At 44.1% G+C, this 16,992-nt stretch overlaps 1 protein-coding gene across 1 annotated transcript; it reads right to left on the bottom strand.

Annotated features, from left to right (window-relative positions):
- Window positions 1–1,582: 1,582 nt before the first annotated feature.
- On the bottom strand, window positions 1,583–14,036 carry ZACN (zinc activated ion channel). The gene is made up of 10 exons (XM_083429931.1): window positions 13,809–14,036; window positions 13,233–13,292; window positions 11,930–12,090; window positions 10,975–11,019; window positions 10,628–10,734; window positions 8,847–9,016; window positions 7,112–7,236; window positions 5,906–6,110; window positions 3,123–3,317; window positions 1,583–2,250 (listed from the first exon to the last, which is right to left on the bottom strand). The coding sequence occupies exons 2-10, from the start codon at window positions 13,276–13,278 to the stop codon at window positions 2,054–2,056; spliced, it is 1,251 nt and encodes a 416-aa protein (XP_083286057.1). The 5' UTR covers window positions 13,279–13,292; window positions 13,809–14,036; the 3' UTR covers window positions 1,583–2,053.
- Between the last annotated feature and the right edge of the window lie 2,956 nt (window positions 14,037–16,992).

Raw genomic sequence — 16,992 nt, forward strand, 5'->3', positions numbered from 1 at the left:
GTGGAAATGATAATGCATCTTCTAAAGATAACCTGCAGATATATTGGATTGTTACTTTTCAACTACTGGATCACAATGTTCTGCTTCTAAAAGAATTGCAGTCCAGGCAATTGATTTCTCTAAATTGCAGTAAGAGCACAGATTGCATCAACACTTGAGGCATTTTTAACAGGGGTCTGATTTTCCTACTTAAAGCTGAAACAGTCCTAAAACTTTAAGTAGGAAAATCAGACCCCTGTTAAAAATGCCTCAAGTGTTGATGCAATCGGTGCAATTTAGAGAAATCAATTGCCTGGATTACAATTCTAGCATTATCTGAGAATAATTATTATCTAGCCCTATTGAGCTAGAAACAAACTTGTGGGAAAGAATGAGGAAGAGTGTCATATTCTCAAAGCATTGCTAGGAAGTATGGATGACCTGCTTGTACTCATTGTAGACTTCCACAATTCCCATGACACAACCAACTTTTCTCACCTAACCAAGATACACAAAAGTTAGGACAAGAAATAGAAAGCTGCCTGAGCTATTTAACACTTAATTTGACAGCTCCTGTGTGATCCCATTGCTGCCTCTGTCTTCAATATTATTAAAAACTCAACATTTGTTTCTTAATGGTAGGTTACCCCCCCCCTCCACTATTTGGTTTTCTTACTAGCGACCCCTATCTTTTATTCACATTTGCATGTCTGCTTCTTGCAAGAGTCTGATTTGACTTTGTTAGGCCCGTTCATATGGCACATGCTCACTGCTTGAGTCATGTGTTGTTGAATACTCACAGCTGAATATATGAACAGACTCCACTGAAATGCACTGTGCCTGAGCTGGTAAGCAGGTTCCATTTGCAGTGCTTGATCTCTGGTCCCATTCACACATGCAATTTGTAGCAAGGGCAGCACACGCAGCAAGTGGTGAATGGGTATTTGTGAGCCAGATAACTTGGATTTGGTACTGTTCTGGCTTTCCACCTGCATGTGCCTTGCACCTTTACTCTTCTCTCAGTATTTGTTCTAGCTAGTTCCTGAGTCATGTCTCTTCTGTTGTCTTTTTGGGCAGGTGAACTAAGACTGAATGTTATTCCCTTAATCCATCTGGTTGTTTTATCATAGCAGCAATGAAAGGCATCATCTGTACTCCTTTTCTTTTTGTGCATTAGTAATTCTACACTGTCCTTTTATTGGAAAATGCAGATCCGAGGGAAAGAAGAATAGCACACACAAAGGTTAATCTAGGTGTAATTGGAGAGCCACATTTCAGTAACTGTACGATGCTGGTAGCAGCAATACATTACCAGATAGGTGAGTGAAAACTACCTGGGCTTTCTAGGAGTGCGGTAGCCCTGGCTACTGCTCTGTTTTTGTTTATGTGCAATATTTATCGATTGCAGGTGAATGAATTTCCCCTTCCTATATTTCCCTCCTGCAGAGCTGCACACACCCCTAAACCTGCTCCAAAGAGTGCCGCCACAACTCTCCAAAGCATATTTGGTGGGCAGGCAAGGGGTTGCAGGAGAGAAGTGAAGAAAAGGAAGCCCTGTTGTGTGAGCGGAAGTGTGTTGCAAAACTGGGCAGACACAACTGGGTATCACTCATTGTTTCTATTGATGAAATGATTGACAATAATTCAAAAATGCAAATAAACCTAACCTATACACAATAGAAAAATAGTACCACAAAACAAAAATACATAATATCTCCACTAATCCCCAGATTTCCAACAAAATGAAAAGGTTTTCACCTGCCCACAAAATAATATCAGAGTAAAGCATCTACTGTACTGGAGAACATTTGCTCTGCAACATACACGGACTGGGAAAACTCCACATGTTTTAGGGAGAAGCTGTGTCACATCTAAAATACCATTTTCAATGTATTCTTCCTTTTAAAAATTTAATCAGTTCAGAGAAATGCATCTCCTGGAAGACTGCTGAATGCACTCCATTTTCCATAAATCTTTAGATCAAAGCAAATTATGCAGATAGAGGATCGGCAAATATGCATAACTTCAACTCAGTACAAAGCAAGGCTTTAATGCGGCTTTAAGGGTGGCACCATTATTTGTGTTCCCATTTGATTTCATCTAAGTAGTCTTCTCCTGGAGGCTTCTCTGATTCGCATTTCCAAAAGAGCCAGAGTGCAGAAAACAGGAGATGAAACACAACAACAAGTCCAAAGTAGATGAAGAAGAAGAGCCTGTCCACATGGGCAGAAGCTTGTTTGAGATGCGATGACTCTTCAGTCGTCCCACAGTCTGAAAGGTAAAGGAGAAAGATGAGCTGAATGAATGCTCAGTTTGCAAGCTTCATATGACCAAAGCACTTGAGGGGGAATTCAAGTGATCTCTTATTCAAACCCTTTCGGGTGATTGCCGCAGAAAACAAAATAAGCAGAATCCGAGATGCTTTTGAAAGGTACATTTGAAGTATTACCGATGGACTTTGAGAAAATAAACAGCTGGTAATTGATGAATTTGAATTCAAACCCCTTTGATATATTTAATACATTCATAGTTCTAGTGTAGATCCAAACCCCTTTCCTAAGCATTGGTGTTTGTTTGGGCCCAGATTCTGCAACAAATGGATTTTGCCTCTGATCAGAATTCAGGAAATGATTGGGCTTGTTAAATTCTGAATAAATGAGGTCTTGTACTTTAAGTGGGTTCTTTTCTTTGCAGGATAGATCCTTGCTTGGAGGGAGGACAAAACTGGGACAGAGTTCTCCTGCCTTAAGGCTTCAAGGCTGTGTTGTTGAGGCTCTCATGTTGCTGCAGCTGTCCATCTATTGATATTCAGAACCACCTTTCTGTTGCAACACCGTAGCACAGTTTGGGAGAGAGTGGGGTGGCCCTGCTAGCAATTAATTACACTTCTGATTCTTTTCAATCATTCTCTGGCACTACACCATCTTCCTTCCACAAAACCTTCGGTGGATCCAGAGGCTTGCCTGCATCAGGATGTTGTATTGTTAAGACCAGCTTTCCCCAGCTTGGTGCAATACTGGCTGGAGCTGATGGTAGTTGAGTTCCCCATGTTTGGGAAAGGCTATTGCACACTGAAATGTGGCTTGCTACTAGTCACCTTGCTTGGGGAATGTCATTCTATTTTATTTCCCGTTAGCACCTACCGCTTTTCCCAGGATCTTTTGTATGTTCTGGATCATTGCTTCGGTCTTTAGGTAGCATAGTGGTAGCCTTTGCCTTTCCCCACTGACATCCACAATTCAGCCAGAGATTACTGTTGTCAGTAACCAACTTTGTCACCAAAACAGTCTCAATTGTGCTAAGGAATAGTAACACCAGGAGACTGATGTAGTAATAACCTGGAGTTTAGAAAAAAGAGGAAATTAATTGCACAGCTGTTGAGCAAATCATTGGATAATTGTTCTAAACAATTGACTTCAAAAAAATTGTTTAGCATAGCTGTAGAATGCCAAAGGGAAACTAGCAGACATGGACTGAAAAACTCAAAATAAGCATGCACATAATTTCCAGTGAAACCATCATTTTTACAAAACATTATTTTTACGTCGATTGCCAGAAAGGAGGGCTGGAGCTGCCTGCTTGGCCTTGATGTTTGGTCTTTGTGACCACTCTTTTGACGGCATTACATTCCTTAGTGATAATGTGCTGCAAAGTAAGGAATTTTTATAGTAGTGTGAGCTGAGGCTTAACCAAGAGGTTTCAACCAGGATGAAGAAAACAAGACAGAGCTAAAAGATTGAGCAAAGAAAAAGCATGAGGTGATTTCAAAAGATGGGGAAAGGTTTTTGTACTGTATTGCAATGGACAAGAGAACCAGGCACAGGCAACAAAAAAGTGACAGGGTTGAAGAGGCACACGAGGAAGGCAATCCTTATAGTGTTATTCATTGCAGGAACAGGAGCAATAAAGAATAGCATTTCGGAGGGAATGAGCAAGTGTTTTGGCAGTATCAGAAAATGATGGAAGTTGAGCAATAAGTGGAATCGAGTTCCACCTGTACTGATAGCTGCTTACTTGCGCCGCTCATTCCTACTATCCATCAGCCTAAACCAGAGAGGGGAAACCTGTGCTCCCCCGGCTGTTGCTTTACAACTCCCATCTCCCTGACCATTGGCCATTCAAAGAGGAGGCTGCTGGGAGTTGGAGCCTAACAACATCTGGAGGGCCAGAAGTTCCCCATCCCTGACCCATGTGTATGCCAGGCGTGTTGTTAAACACATCATTCTCATGTCGCCACCCCACCCCATTGTAGAAATAGCTAAGGCCTGAATCTCACTCACACAGGCCCACTTAAAAAAAATTATTTTGTAAAAGAGGACACTGATGATGTGTTTAGCATCAGGGGAGGCAGACTTTTAGTTTTGCACATTGTATTCTATTAGAATGTCAGGATCTACGAACCAGTGCCTGTTGCAAAATGGTATGTGCTTAGAATTAAATAATTCTGAGCCCAGGAATTTGCTTCTAAGTTCCAGAACTAAACTGAGCTCCTGGTTCTTCAGTACAAAAATCCATACCCAGTTACCTTAAACTTTCTTCATTTCAGCAATATCATTTAGGATGGGTAGTGGGGGAGTCATAGAACAGAATAATATAATTATAGTGTTGGAAGGGACCCCATGGGTCATCTCCCATCTCCTGATCTCCTGCAATGCCTGAATCTCAGCTTAAGTATTGGTGACATTTTGTTGCTATTATTCTTAAACAATAGTGAGTCGGACTCCTGGTCAATACACCACAAATCACCCAAAGATGCATCAGCAGAACAGATTGACCTTCTGCCTATCTCTATTAATATGATATTTAGTTTGGTCATGTGCATGCATGTGGAAAAGAAAGAAACCTTCACTTTGCAGTCTTGTAACAGCCATTAAAACTGGTCTGGGAAGGAGCATATGAGTCATGGCTCATGACTCATCCTAACAAATGTCTCCTATTCATCAACAAAGTCAACCATGTTTGAAAAGCAAGGGATACATGTGTGTGTGTGTGTGTGTGTGTGTGTGTGTCCCTGCCCATGTAAGCAGCCTTCTCTTTTGCTCCTCTCCTGCCCTGACTCCATGCAAATCCAGAGTTGTGATGAGGCACTACAAATCCTTCCACAAGGGCTGCACAATGACAGCCTTACAATTTTATGCATATAGGAAGAGACGCCCACACCCACCCACCCGCCCACCCACCCACCTCCCTCTCTTTCTGTAAGCAGCTATGCGGTGTATAAAATGGTGAATAGAATGATATTGCCATTTGATGTAAGAACCATTTGATTAATCTTAATTAAGAGAATTTAGGCTCTTGTTCCACAGCACTCTAGCTCATTCTTGGGCGCCTCAGTGCACAACAAAGGATATTCTGAGTTAGGGTGAAGAAGTGTGCGCTGGGAGGGGAGCTCTTAACTAAATCAGCGCATTGTTTTTCTTATTCACAAGAAGTGCTTGGGGAAGCACCGCACAGTAGGAAGAACACTCAGCCGCTGACCAAAATGACATCCCTCTGGCAAGCTCTCCTTTCCACATGCTCATTGCCATGTGCTGGGCAGGGGAGTGCACCCTCTCCTCCCCACATGCCACAGATGGGATGGAAATCAAGTTCTCCTGGCTTTTCACCTTAGGAGAGGGAAAGGCCGAATCCTGCTACTCAGCCTGCTGAAAAACAGACGGCGTTTGTCCATTGCATCTCCGCTGATCTCCAATAAGCTGCCGGGGCCCAGCTTTTATGTCCATTGTGGTGCATCAGCTTGTGGGGGGCGGGAAGTTAACCCCCCACTCACTGCACTCCATAATGTGTGTTTCTCCCTCTAATTGTTTACCAACATTACAGGGAAATGCGCCACGGGCTACCATTTTGGGCTACGGCCCCATGTGGCTTGTAATACAATTCCGCCTGCAGTTTTGCAACTTAATTTTTCCTGGCCTGTTCAACTTACTGAGCAATGGGTTGCAGGAAGAAGAACCGGGCAAGGAGCCAATGAGTGAGGAGTGGAACACCAGGTAAGCCAACAGCAAGGTGATCATGTATGCCAGCCTGTCTTTGAGTGGGATAAGGAAGCCACAGAGATCCGCTACCACAAGTGCCAGGCTTGGCACAATTACAGAGAGGACGATTCGCATTCCTGTGTTTTCTAACTTCACCTAGAAAAGAGGTTGGGGTTTGTGGGTGAAAGGAATGAGCGTTTGAGCCTTTCAGCATTTCGCAAAACATCGGCATTGGTTGGCAAAGTGGCTGGATAAGTTGTATTTATTTATTTAATCAACCTCCCTCTAATAAGTAAATACCAAAAGAAGAACACAAGCTTTGGCACTTTCCACTACTGTCATCTAATGTGGAATTGGTGAAGTCAAACAACGTTTTAAAAGCCGCTTGCCTAAGTTGGTCATTCATGCCCTTCTGGCCATTAATGTAGAAAGAAGCAAAGTCATCTAAAAGTAGACGTTCGCAAAAAGGTGCACTGAATCTTCTTAAGTGAACATTTTTGTCATTAAAAGCAGACTTGGAAACCCCCTCCCTGTGAACGTTTTCTAGACCAGGGGTGGGGAACCTGCAACTCATCAGACGCTGCTCAAATACAAATCCCATCATCCCTCGCTTGGGCTGATGGGAGTTTAAGTCCAACAACACCTGGAGGGCTTCATGCTCTCCATCCCTGATCTAGTCCTACCTTACAAGGTTGCTGTCAGGATTACCAAAAAATGTACACGGAGTGCTCTCAACCCTCTGAAATGCTACAATAAAAACCACGTTGCAGCAGCAAACTAAAGATGCTCCTTAAATCTGGGGTGTGGAACCTGTGTCTCTCCAGGTGTCAGTGGACTAAAAACCCCATCATCTCTGACTACTGATTGGCCTTGCTGTCTGAGGCTGATGGGAGTTGGAGTCCAATAGCATAGGTTCCCTGCTGCAAGTACAGTTCACATTTCCAAGAAAAGCATTCCCTGCAGCTCCTCTCCCAAGTCGTTTGCTCTGTCTCACTTGCCTTCTTTGCTTTCACCAGCAGGGCTGAAGGCACATGGTGTAGGGAGGTCCCGCCCCAATCAGATGAGAGGGCACAGGTTGCAGGTGGGAAGCAACATATAGCAGCAGAGAAGCCCCTTGCATGCCTTCTCCGAGTTAGAGTCCAATTTCATCTCCTTACCATAACTACAAAGCAAGGCTGTGGCAAATTCTTCAGGCTGCTGACTTTCACATCCGTGACAAGGTATTCACGCTTTAAATTCAGAATCTGGTTTTGAATGGAGACGTTGAATTCCAGCTCATTGACTTGAAAGAGTTAAACACACATACACACACACAAGTTCTTTGGATATTCAATGGAAGTATAAGAGAGATTTTAGGAATCCAATCGATCATCTATGCTCCCTTCAATAGAAGGGAGTTGCATCTAAATTGGTAAGAGCCCCAAGGACCATAAAGTCAGGCTACCCCAAGACATTTTCCCCTTAAGGCAAACCTCACGTGGGCATACCCTCCAACATTTCTCTGATGAAAATAGGGACATCCCATTCCATAATGATAATTGTACTATTTATACCCCACACATCTTATTGGGTTGCCCCAGCACTCTGGCCAGCTTCCAACCAGCATAAAAACGTAATAAAACATTAACATTTTATTTTAAAAACTTCCCTATACAGTGGTACCTCAGGTTAAGTACTTAATTTGTTCCAGAGGTCCATTCTTAACCTGAAACTGTTCTTAACCTGAAGCACCACTTTAGCTAATGGGGCCTCCCGCTACTGCCACGCCGCCGGAGCACGATTTCTGTTCTCATCCTGAAGCAAAGTTCTTAACCTGAGGTACTATTTCTGGGTTAGCGGAGTCTGTAACCTGAAGCGTATGTAACCCGAGGTACCACTGTACAGGATTGCCTTTAGACAGCTCAGGTGTCAGATAATTCCATACCCTCCAACATTTCTCCAATGAAAATAGGGGGGGAAGTGGGATATTCCGGGATCAAATCAGAAACCAGGACGGCTTCTCTAAATCAGGGAGCTCCCTGGAAAATAGGGACACTTGGAGGGTCGGCATATGGAACTCTTATTTGACTTGGTAATTGCTGGCACAGGCACATAATGGCTGTGGCAGGTGACGGGCAGGCCACAAGAATGACACCGGAGATTGGTATTGGGTTGAATTAGGCCACAGCTTTATTGATTCCAGGAAAGAGTAGGTTTGGCTAAGGCATTGGGCATGTATCCTGCATCAGGCAGCCTGCCTGCTGCCTGATAGGAACCTGGTGGGGTCAAACTTGTGCTAGGGAGTCACCTCCCAACATGGATTGGATGCCACGACTCCACACAGGCAGCCATTAAGAGAGATGTAGTGACCCTTTGGTCCCTCAGTGGACTCCCGGACACAGTCACCCCACCTGAACTGAGCGGGGGGGGGGGGGCGGGGGACAGACAGGCTACTTGTCCTTTCTCCTCACTGATTCCTTCACTTTTAGTAACTACTTCCTTTCAGGCTTCCTTCCTGCGACTTCTCCTAGCTCAGTCAAAACAGGCATAGGCTTCTGCAGTGGCGTAGCGTGGGGGGTGCAGGGGGGGCCGGCTGCACCGGGCGCAACATCTGGGGGTTAGGGTTAGGGGGCGCAAATCCACGGGTTAGGGGGCGCAAATCCATGGGTTAGGGGGCGCAAATTACTTGCCTTGCCCCGGGTGCTGACAACCCATGCTACGCCACTGGGCTTCTGTTGAATTCTTGGCTCCATCTTGTAACAACTATACCTAGAATAGGTTTGTTTGCCATGAGTAATCAACCTTTTTTCTTTACCCTTTCAACCAGCAGTCTTGCCAGGCTATTTCCTTCTGCACTACATTGACCAGATTCTGACATTTGCATTGCCCGGCATAAGCAGGCACCTCACTTACCCGTGTTGGCTAGAGAGGAGAAGCTCAGAGTGCAGCGAGTGCTGTCTCTTGGGTAGTAAAAGAGATCAAAGTTGCAGTTGCTGTCAATGCGCAGAGAGAGCGCAAACTCCACTTTCCCATCACTGTGAAGCACTACAGGAGGAGACTCCGTTTTCCATGTCACTTCAAACCTTCAGTAAACAAATGGAGCTGTAAGATAAGGGGGACAGCAGAGGAGAGTCCTCAGACCTTCCTTGCTCACTGTGACATGTTTTGACATGTAGAATGGCATCTACTAAGAACTCGCCCGCAAGGTGAGTGTTTGGGTCACCTAGAATCATAGAATCATAGAGTTGGAAGAGACCACAAGGGCCATCGAGTCCAGCCCCCTGCCAAGCAGGAACCACCATCAGACCACTCCTGACATATGGTTGTCAAGCCTCTGCTTAAAGACCTCCAAAGAAGGAGACTCCACCACACTCCTTGGCAGCAAATTCCACTGTCGAACAGCTCTTACTGTCAGGAAGTTCTTCCTAATGTTTAGGTGGAATCTTCTTTCTTGTAGTTTGGATCCATTGCTCCGTGTCCACTTCTCTGGAGCAGCAGAAAACAACCTTTCTCCCTCCTCTATGTGACATCCTTTTATATATTTGAACATGGCTATCATATCACCCCTTAACCTCCTCTTTTCCAGGCTAAACATGCCCAGCTCCCTTAGCCGTTCCTCATAAGGCATTGTTTCCAGGCCTTTGACCATTTTGGTTGCCCTCCTCTGGACACGTTCCAGTTTGTCAGTGTCCTTCTTGAACTGCGGTGCCCAGAACTGGACACAGTACTCCAGGTGAGGTCTGACCAGAGCAGAATACAGTGGCACTATAACTTCCCTTGATCTAGATGCTATACTCCTATTGATGCAGCCCAGAATTGCATTGGCTTTTTTAGCTGCCGCGTCACACTGTTGGCTCATGTCAAGTTTGTGGTCACCTGGGCAGGTGGATAAGAAAAATGAGCAGGGGTGGTGGTACAGGAAGAGCTGAGTGAAGGGAGGCAACCACTCTGCAGCTCAGCTTCCTATGAAAAGGTCAGCTTTGTGTTACTAGACCAGTTCCTCACTCAAGGTTGAATGTCCTGTTTTCACACATTGTAGTATGAAGATACACAATGCTGTATGAAAATGGGGAGGAATGAAATCCAGAAAAGGAATTTATGCTTAGCTAAAGTTTCCCATCCGCCGGTATGTTACACTCTTCTGTGTTTGTGGAGAATTACTCCTATCAGTTGGTGCATTGGCCAAGAGAGACACGGTACGGCGCCTTGTCAGATTATTCTGTGTGCAAGGCTGTATAGGTTTCTGCCTTCAAGGAGATGGGTGCTTTACAAAAGGAGTGGGCAAATTCATGGCAGGTGGGTACATTTCAAAGGAGCATACCTCTGGGGACCTGATGCCACAGGTTGCAGGTGGGAAGCAATGGGATGGTTGTCATCATCTGGCCCTATATGCAACATCCCAGGGACTTTGGGTCTGGTACAGTGTCGGATGCTGTTCTCACATTTTCCTATTCCTTTCCACATTCCCTCTTTCAGTGATGAGGACTCTGGGCCCCTCTAGATGTTGCTGGACTCCAGTTCCCAGCATTCCAGAATAGTAGTCGTGCTGGCTGGGGCTGATGGGAGCTGCGGTCCAACCATACCTGGAGGAGGGCTTCAGGATCCCTACCCCTGTCCTGTACCTTTTTCAGGGTCAGAGACTGGAGAAACCCTTGGGACATATGTGGAATGGGACATTTTTCAAGGCTACTCACGATTCTTGAACTGTGAGGGAAGGAGTCCACACCGAACCCCAGGGCACAGTGATGGTGGTGAAGGGGAACTCTGTCTCATTCCAGGCCAGCTGTTCAGCATACCATGACTGAGGATTTCAGTGAAAGGAAACGTTAATCTTGACTGTATCCTCCTCCCCACTCACCCACTCTTTCAAATCTAAAATCTGCTTCACTCACCAACTGTAGCACTTCAGCATCCCATGGACATGATCAAGCTAATTATTTGATCAGGAAGTGTGAGCAGACAATGTGGAGAGTGGAGCCTGCTTTCAGGACCGCTTTTATCTCCTATTACCGTACTTCCCAGTTCTTTGATAAGAAATTACCTGATAAAGCACGAGGACAGATGAGATAGTGTATTGCATGATGTCCTGTTGGATAAAGAATTCAAAGTCAAACACACACAAATACATGCACACACACACGCACACACACACTAAAGTTCATAGAAGAATTTTCAAGAAAACACAGTGCTAAAAAGTCTGCCTTTTTATGTTGGCCAAAAAACTCTCTTGTCACTTCCATATAACAGCTCTAGCTTGGGAGACATCTATACTCAGTTTCATCATCATCATTATACTGTCCTATAGGTAAGGTAAAGGTAAAGGACCTCTGGACGGTTAAGTCCAGTCAAAGATGACTATGGGGTTGTGGCACTCATCTCACTTTCAGGCTGAGGGAGCCGGCATTGGTCCACAGACAGCTTTCTGGGTCATGCCGCCAGCATGACTAAACCACTTCTGGTGCAACAGAACACTGTGACGAAACCAGAGTGCATGGAAACGCCGTTTACCTTCCCACCACAGCAGTACCTATTTATCTACTTGAACTACAAGGTTGGCAGGAGCTGGGACAGAGCAACGGGAGCTCACCCTGTGGCGGGGATTCGAACAGCCAACCTTCCGATCGGCAAGCCCAAGAGGCTCGTGGTTTAGACCACAGCACCACCCGCATCCCCTTACCCATATACTCTATACCCCTTACCCTATACCCATGGGTCTCAGGGTGGTTTGAACATACATTATTTTGAACATGAACATTATATTAGTGTAATCCTTGTTTGCAGACAGAATGTCAATTTGTAAGCGTGGTACAGTCATACCTCAGGTTTAAGTTGCTTCAGGTTGAGCGTTTTCGGGTTGCGCTCCGCGGCACAGAAGCGGCGAATCGCAACCCGCACATGTGCAGACACGGGTTGTGTTCACTTCAGGATGCGAACGGGGCTCCGGAACAGATCCCGTTTACATCCAGAGGTACCACTGTATAAGTTGTTATACCTACCACATGAAGCACGTTAGACATCTCTATCTTGACATCCACCACAAGGGGGCCGGTTCCATTTCTGGGAATCAGGGATGGGGAATATGTATTCAGCAGTGACTCTAATAACTTCACTTCCAAGGAGTTGATAGATTCTTGCCAAGTCACCTGAGGCAAGGCTGCTAAAAGCAAAATACACAAGTACTCCGTTTCAGAGCTGTTCTCAAACCAAACATTAATTCTTTAATGTTGGAAATACGGAGGATATTTGCAGCAAATTATTCCACTCACAACTATTAGGCAACAGAACTATTTTGCTCTGCGAGGGCTATTCATATATGTATTTGTAGGATTTCTTTCTTTCTTTCTTTCTTTCTTTCTTTCTTTCTTTCTTTCTTTCTTTCTATCTATCAATTTAATTTTTACAATTAAAACAATTTACAATAATCCAAATACAAAATACCATGTAGGATTTCTTATTCACGTTTTACCATAATGCCCCAGGGCTGTTTATAAAGCTCAAACGCAAACTGAATCAAATTTCTCCCTCATCCTTAGTGTTACATGAGGAATATGTGCTTTTAAAAATTCATTTGAACAGGTCCCTCCCTCCCTCTTCTACCCATTGAAAGGGTAAATGATGATTCCCTATATATGTATGAGTTTAGGTGCATATTTGCCATTTCCTCACATTTTATTTTGCTTGCATATAGGAAAAGCTGTTTCCTAGAACATTTCTTTTGCCCTTCTCTGATTTTTTCTTTTTTAAATAAAGCTTTACCCTCTAACAATCCAAAATTACTTCTGCATTACATTAGTGGAACCAAGAGCAGGCACCTATCGGTTAGACTATATGGGTTGCATCCAACGTTGTAATAAGTGAATGTTCCATCAGAGTAAGGATTTCTGCTTCTCCTCCTCTCCTTCCCCCACCTGCCCTCTAAATCTGTTCTAGGGCTTTCCTCCATTCATCTGAAGCCAATTTGGGGAGGGTGGGCTGGGGAGAAAGTCCTGTTGTGCAAGTGGAAATCCTTGTGCTGGTGGGACACAGTAACTGAATACAGTGGTACCTCAGGTTACATACGCTTCAGGTTACATACACTTCAGGTTACAGTCTCCGCTAACCCAGAAATAGTACCTCAGGTTAAGAACTTTGCTTCAGGATGAGAACAGAAATCGGGCAACAGGAGGCCCCATTAGCTAAAGTGGTGCTTCAGGTTAAGAACAGTTTCAGGTAAAGAACGGACCTCCGGAACGAATTAAGTACCACTGTACTGCCCCAAGTGTATACAGCGTTTTAAAAAAAAAAGGAAGTTCCTCTTACCTAGCACCAAGAGGAAGAGATTCAGGCAGATCCTTGTCACCGTCATCTTTTTTTAAGGTCCTGCAATATGAAAGCATGGCATCTGGCTCTAATGCAAGGTCAATTTGACACCAATTCATAGCACAGAGAGCCAAAACGACCATTTGTCACACACGGTTGGTGGCACAGCTAGAGCATGAAGCTGCCAGTGAAAAGGAGATGGAAATTTCAATTCTGCTAGTTTTGAACTCTGAAGTGGCTTCCAGGTGTGTAGGACTGCCTAACGATACTTTCATGGGTATTCTCACATTACAAAGCACGTGATCTTACAAAAATATGTATCTCTCTCTGTTCTCCACTGAGTGAGGGCTACTTGAGCTTCTCCACTCACGGCTTTCTGGAAGTTATCATCTCTAGGTATTGGCTTCTGCCTTATCTTCTCAGGCTATGGGGCAGTCAAACAATACTTATTATTCTGTAACCACATGAACACAGGACAAGAGATTCAACAAAAGCTGCCTTTTGCAAAATCTACAGGCCTCTGGACCCCCCCCCCCACAGGATAATTTGCAATCAACACGCACTTATACATCATACCTGCAGAAGATGCCACACTGTTCACATCAGACATGAGGTAAGGGCTGACCTGAGCATCACAGAACCAGTTTTTATATAGGCCATTTACTACAATATCTCTTTTGGGGGATGGATTGTAATGTCAGCCTGCCATGCTTCAATTCATGAACAACAAAGCTCTGCAACCCTCTGGTTTTCTTTCTACCAACAGCTGCCCTTTGGGAGATAATTTCCTGGGCTTTCATTGCACTCCCAGCAACAACAACAGTCCATTGTGAAACAACACAATGGAAATGTGTGTGTGTGTAGAAGGGTGTAAATTGCCATGAAGAGAAGTATGAATTAGTTCTCTGCATCACTAACCAAACAAAACCAACACCTTGTTTATTATGTGCTTAGATGTTGGTGTGCGTTCTCTTTCATTTCTTTCTGTCTATTGGGGAAATGAAATATAGGGTTTATCTCAGTATTTATTTCCAGCCAATGAAGATTTAAACATGGACTCACTTCTTTGCAAATACCTGCTATTAGAATACATTTTTAAATATTTCACAGAAAGAGGGACAACTCAAGTCTGAAGCGACTACGCAATCAAAATAAGTGGTGCGTTATTTTTAAAATTTGTAACCGCTTTTCAAAAGTTCAAAGCTGTGAAATAAATCATACAAGGATAAAAACCACTCTAAAACAAAACAATTACAAGTGAAATAAAATAAAATAAAATGGCACAACGTAAAATCTAGCCACCGATTTGGTTGCTCAAAGCACAGTGTGTTTTGCTAGCCTATTCTACCCCTTACAGCAACCTTCTAAGGTAGGCCACTATTACTATCTCCTTATTGCAGATGCGGGACTGAGGCTGAGAGCTAGCAATCTACTTGAGGGCCCCTACTGAGTTCGTGGCAGAAGTAAGATGCGAAGCAAGGACTTTCCTGATTGCTAAGCCTCTAAAGCATGAATCCCATGCACACACTTCCCTGGGGGTAGGGTCACCATAGAGCAATTCTGCACCAAACATGCACAGAAGGACTGCTGCCAGCCCCTCAGCCACAGTAATTCTGTATGCAGGGCAAATCTCTCCAACCCTTGCCTTGTGACAGCCAAACACAAGCCGGGAGAGAGCATTTTGCAAAGAGTTGGTTCAAACCCGACACTAACAAATGAATGAGCAGCAGGCTAACACTCATGATGCAGAACAAAAGTCAAAGGTGCAGGGTCCTTGTCCCAGACAGCAGGCACAGAGCTGCCAGGAAATAAATAATTGGCAAAGCAATTCTGTTGCGTGAGGCAGAGCTCTGGGAGAAAATGGATTTCTGGGGTTCTTCAAGTCCTCCATTAACCAGCTCTAAACAACTGAAAGCTAAAAGGACTCCTATATACATCCTAAAATCCCATTATACATCTCACTCTCAGGGCACTCGCTGTATGCAGCTGCACAAAAATAAAATGATTATCTTTTATGAGACTATTGCCAGTTTGTATAAGAGCAGGCAGGTAAGGGCAGCAATATGATTGCTGCTACTGATGCTGTTTATTTTATTTTCAACCCTCCCCGAAAAGTAGCTATTTTGTTGGGGGGGGGTGTTAATATTTTATTTCAACGTTTGCATTATTTTATAATGGTTTAGCAATGCAGCTCCTTTCTAATTTTCTCACCCGTTTATTAACACAGTATAATGTCGTCATTATACTTCCTCATTACAAACAAAAAGAGACAACCCTTGTTCAAAACTTTGTCTTTTAAGAAGGTTCAATGGGCAGGTAAACTGTTCCTGAGCCAAGTTGGCATTTCAAACCTTGTTGGAAATATCTGATAAAGAATGGATGGTCAATTCTCTCCCCCGCCCTTTCTTTTGTAGGAGGGAGAGCTGTCTCAGTTGGTTTGTGTTAAATTGTGGGTGAACATATCAGACAACACAGAGATTCTTCAAACAGCTCTTGTTTATTCACAGGCCAGGACAGAACTGAACTGAAGGGCTCAGTCAGCCTGCTTATATAGAGCTCCAGTACCACGTTACTGTAACAACTTTCTAAGACTATCCAATCACTGAACGTCACTTTCTATCCTTCATTTGCATAACTATCTACAGTATCCCCCTGCTGGCCCAGGGTGAGAACTTCAGTACATAACAGTTTGCAACCTGTCAGCCAGAGAGTATGGCTGCAGCTAAAGGCAGTATAATTTCAACTCCCCCCATCCTGACCCACTTTGTCCCCTTTCCTCAATCTGCTGTGGGGCAACACAGGAATCTTGCTTGCCCCAGGAAGAGAATATCACATCACGTCCTTGGCTGTCACTGTTGTGGAGTGCTGAGCCATTTGTGCTTGTGCCTATGAACAATTTAGGAAATAGTCTGTCTCAAGCAGGCATATTCACATCCGCTACTAGTAGGGATAGAAGTTCCTTGAACATTTCCCAAGAAGATAGGCAGGGGTCACCTTGGACATGTTTTAAGCTGGGGGATCTCAAGTCGGTCCAGTATTAAATGAAACATGACATAAAAAGGAAATCCCAGTGGTATTAACACTGTTTATTCCCAGCACAGCAGTGCATAGATACAGGTCAGGTTCAGATTAGTTTTGCCTGTTCGGTAAACTCTTCCAGGAAAAAAAGAACCTGGATCAATAAATGTGCCCCATTTATAGGACACCTCTTGTTCAAAAGCAGCCTCAGCTGTTACAGAATACTGCACACCGTTGTCCTTTTCACCAACAAAACTGTCCTTTCCCACAGAATATTGTGGGGCCACACACCACAACTTTAGAGCAGCCTGACAGTCAACTGTATTTTCACAGCTTGTTGGACCTGCAGTCAACCAATCTTTGACATCTCACCGGAACTCAATTCCAGAACCTCTCAGGTGGGCATCACTGCCACTCTAAGAGAACAAGGGAGGTGTTCATGGTGAGTTTCCAGCACCTCTTTTTCTAGAAAAATAGCACTGCTCCCCCCCCCCCCCGCTCCACCCCTCTCCCCCTTTTCTTCCCAATGTCTAACAAATGAAACTGATTTGTAAAAATGTTACATGGAAAAAATACGAGAGAGAGAGACATTACACATACTTCTGTAAATCAAGAAAATCTTTAATACAAATACATTAAAAAAGCACTGCTCTTGACTAACCCTGTTCCCTAATAATACTGTCTTCAGATCCAAAACATATATTTGAAAGCTTCAATTTGTAAGTTAACGCTGCCAGAGTTG

Source organism: Podarcis tiliguerta (genome assembly GCF_965153285.1).
Source record: "Podarcis tiliguerta genome assembly, chromosome: 2".
NCBI lineage: Eukaryota > Metazoa > Chordata > Lepidosauria > Squamata > Lacertidae > Podarcis > Podarcis tiliguerta.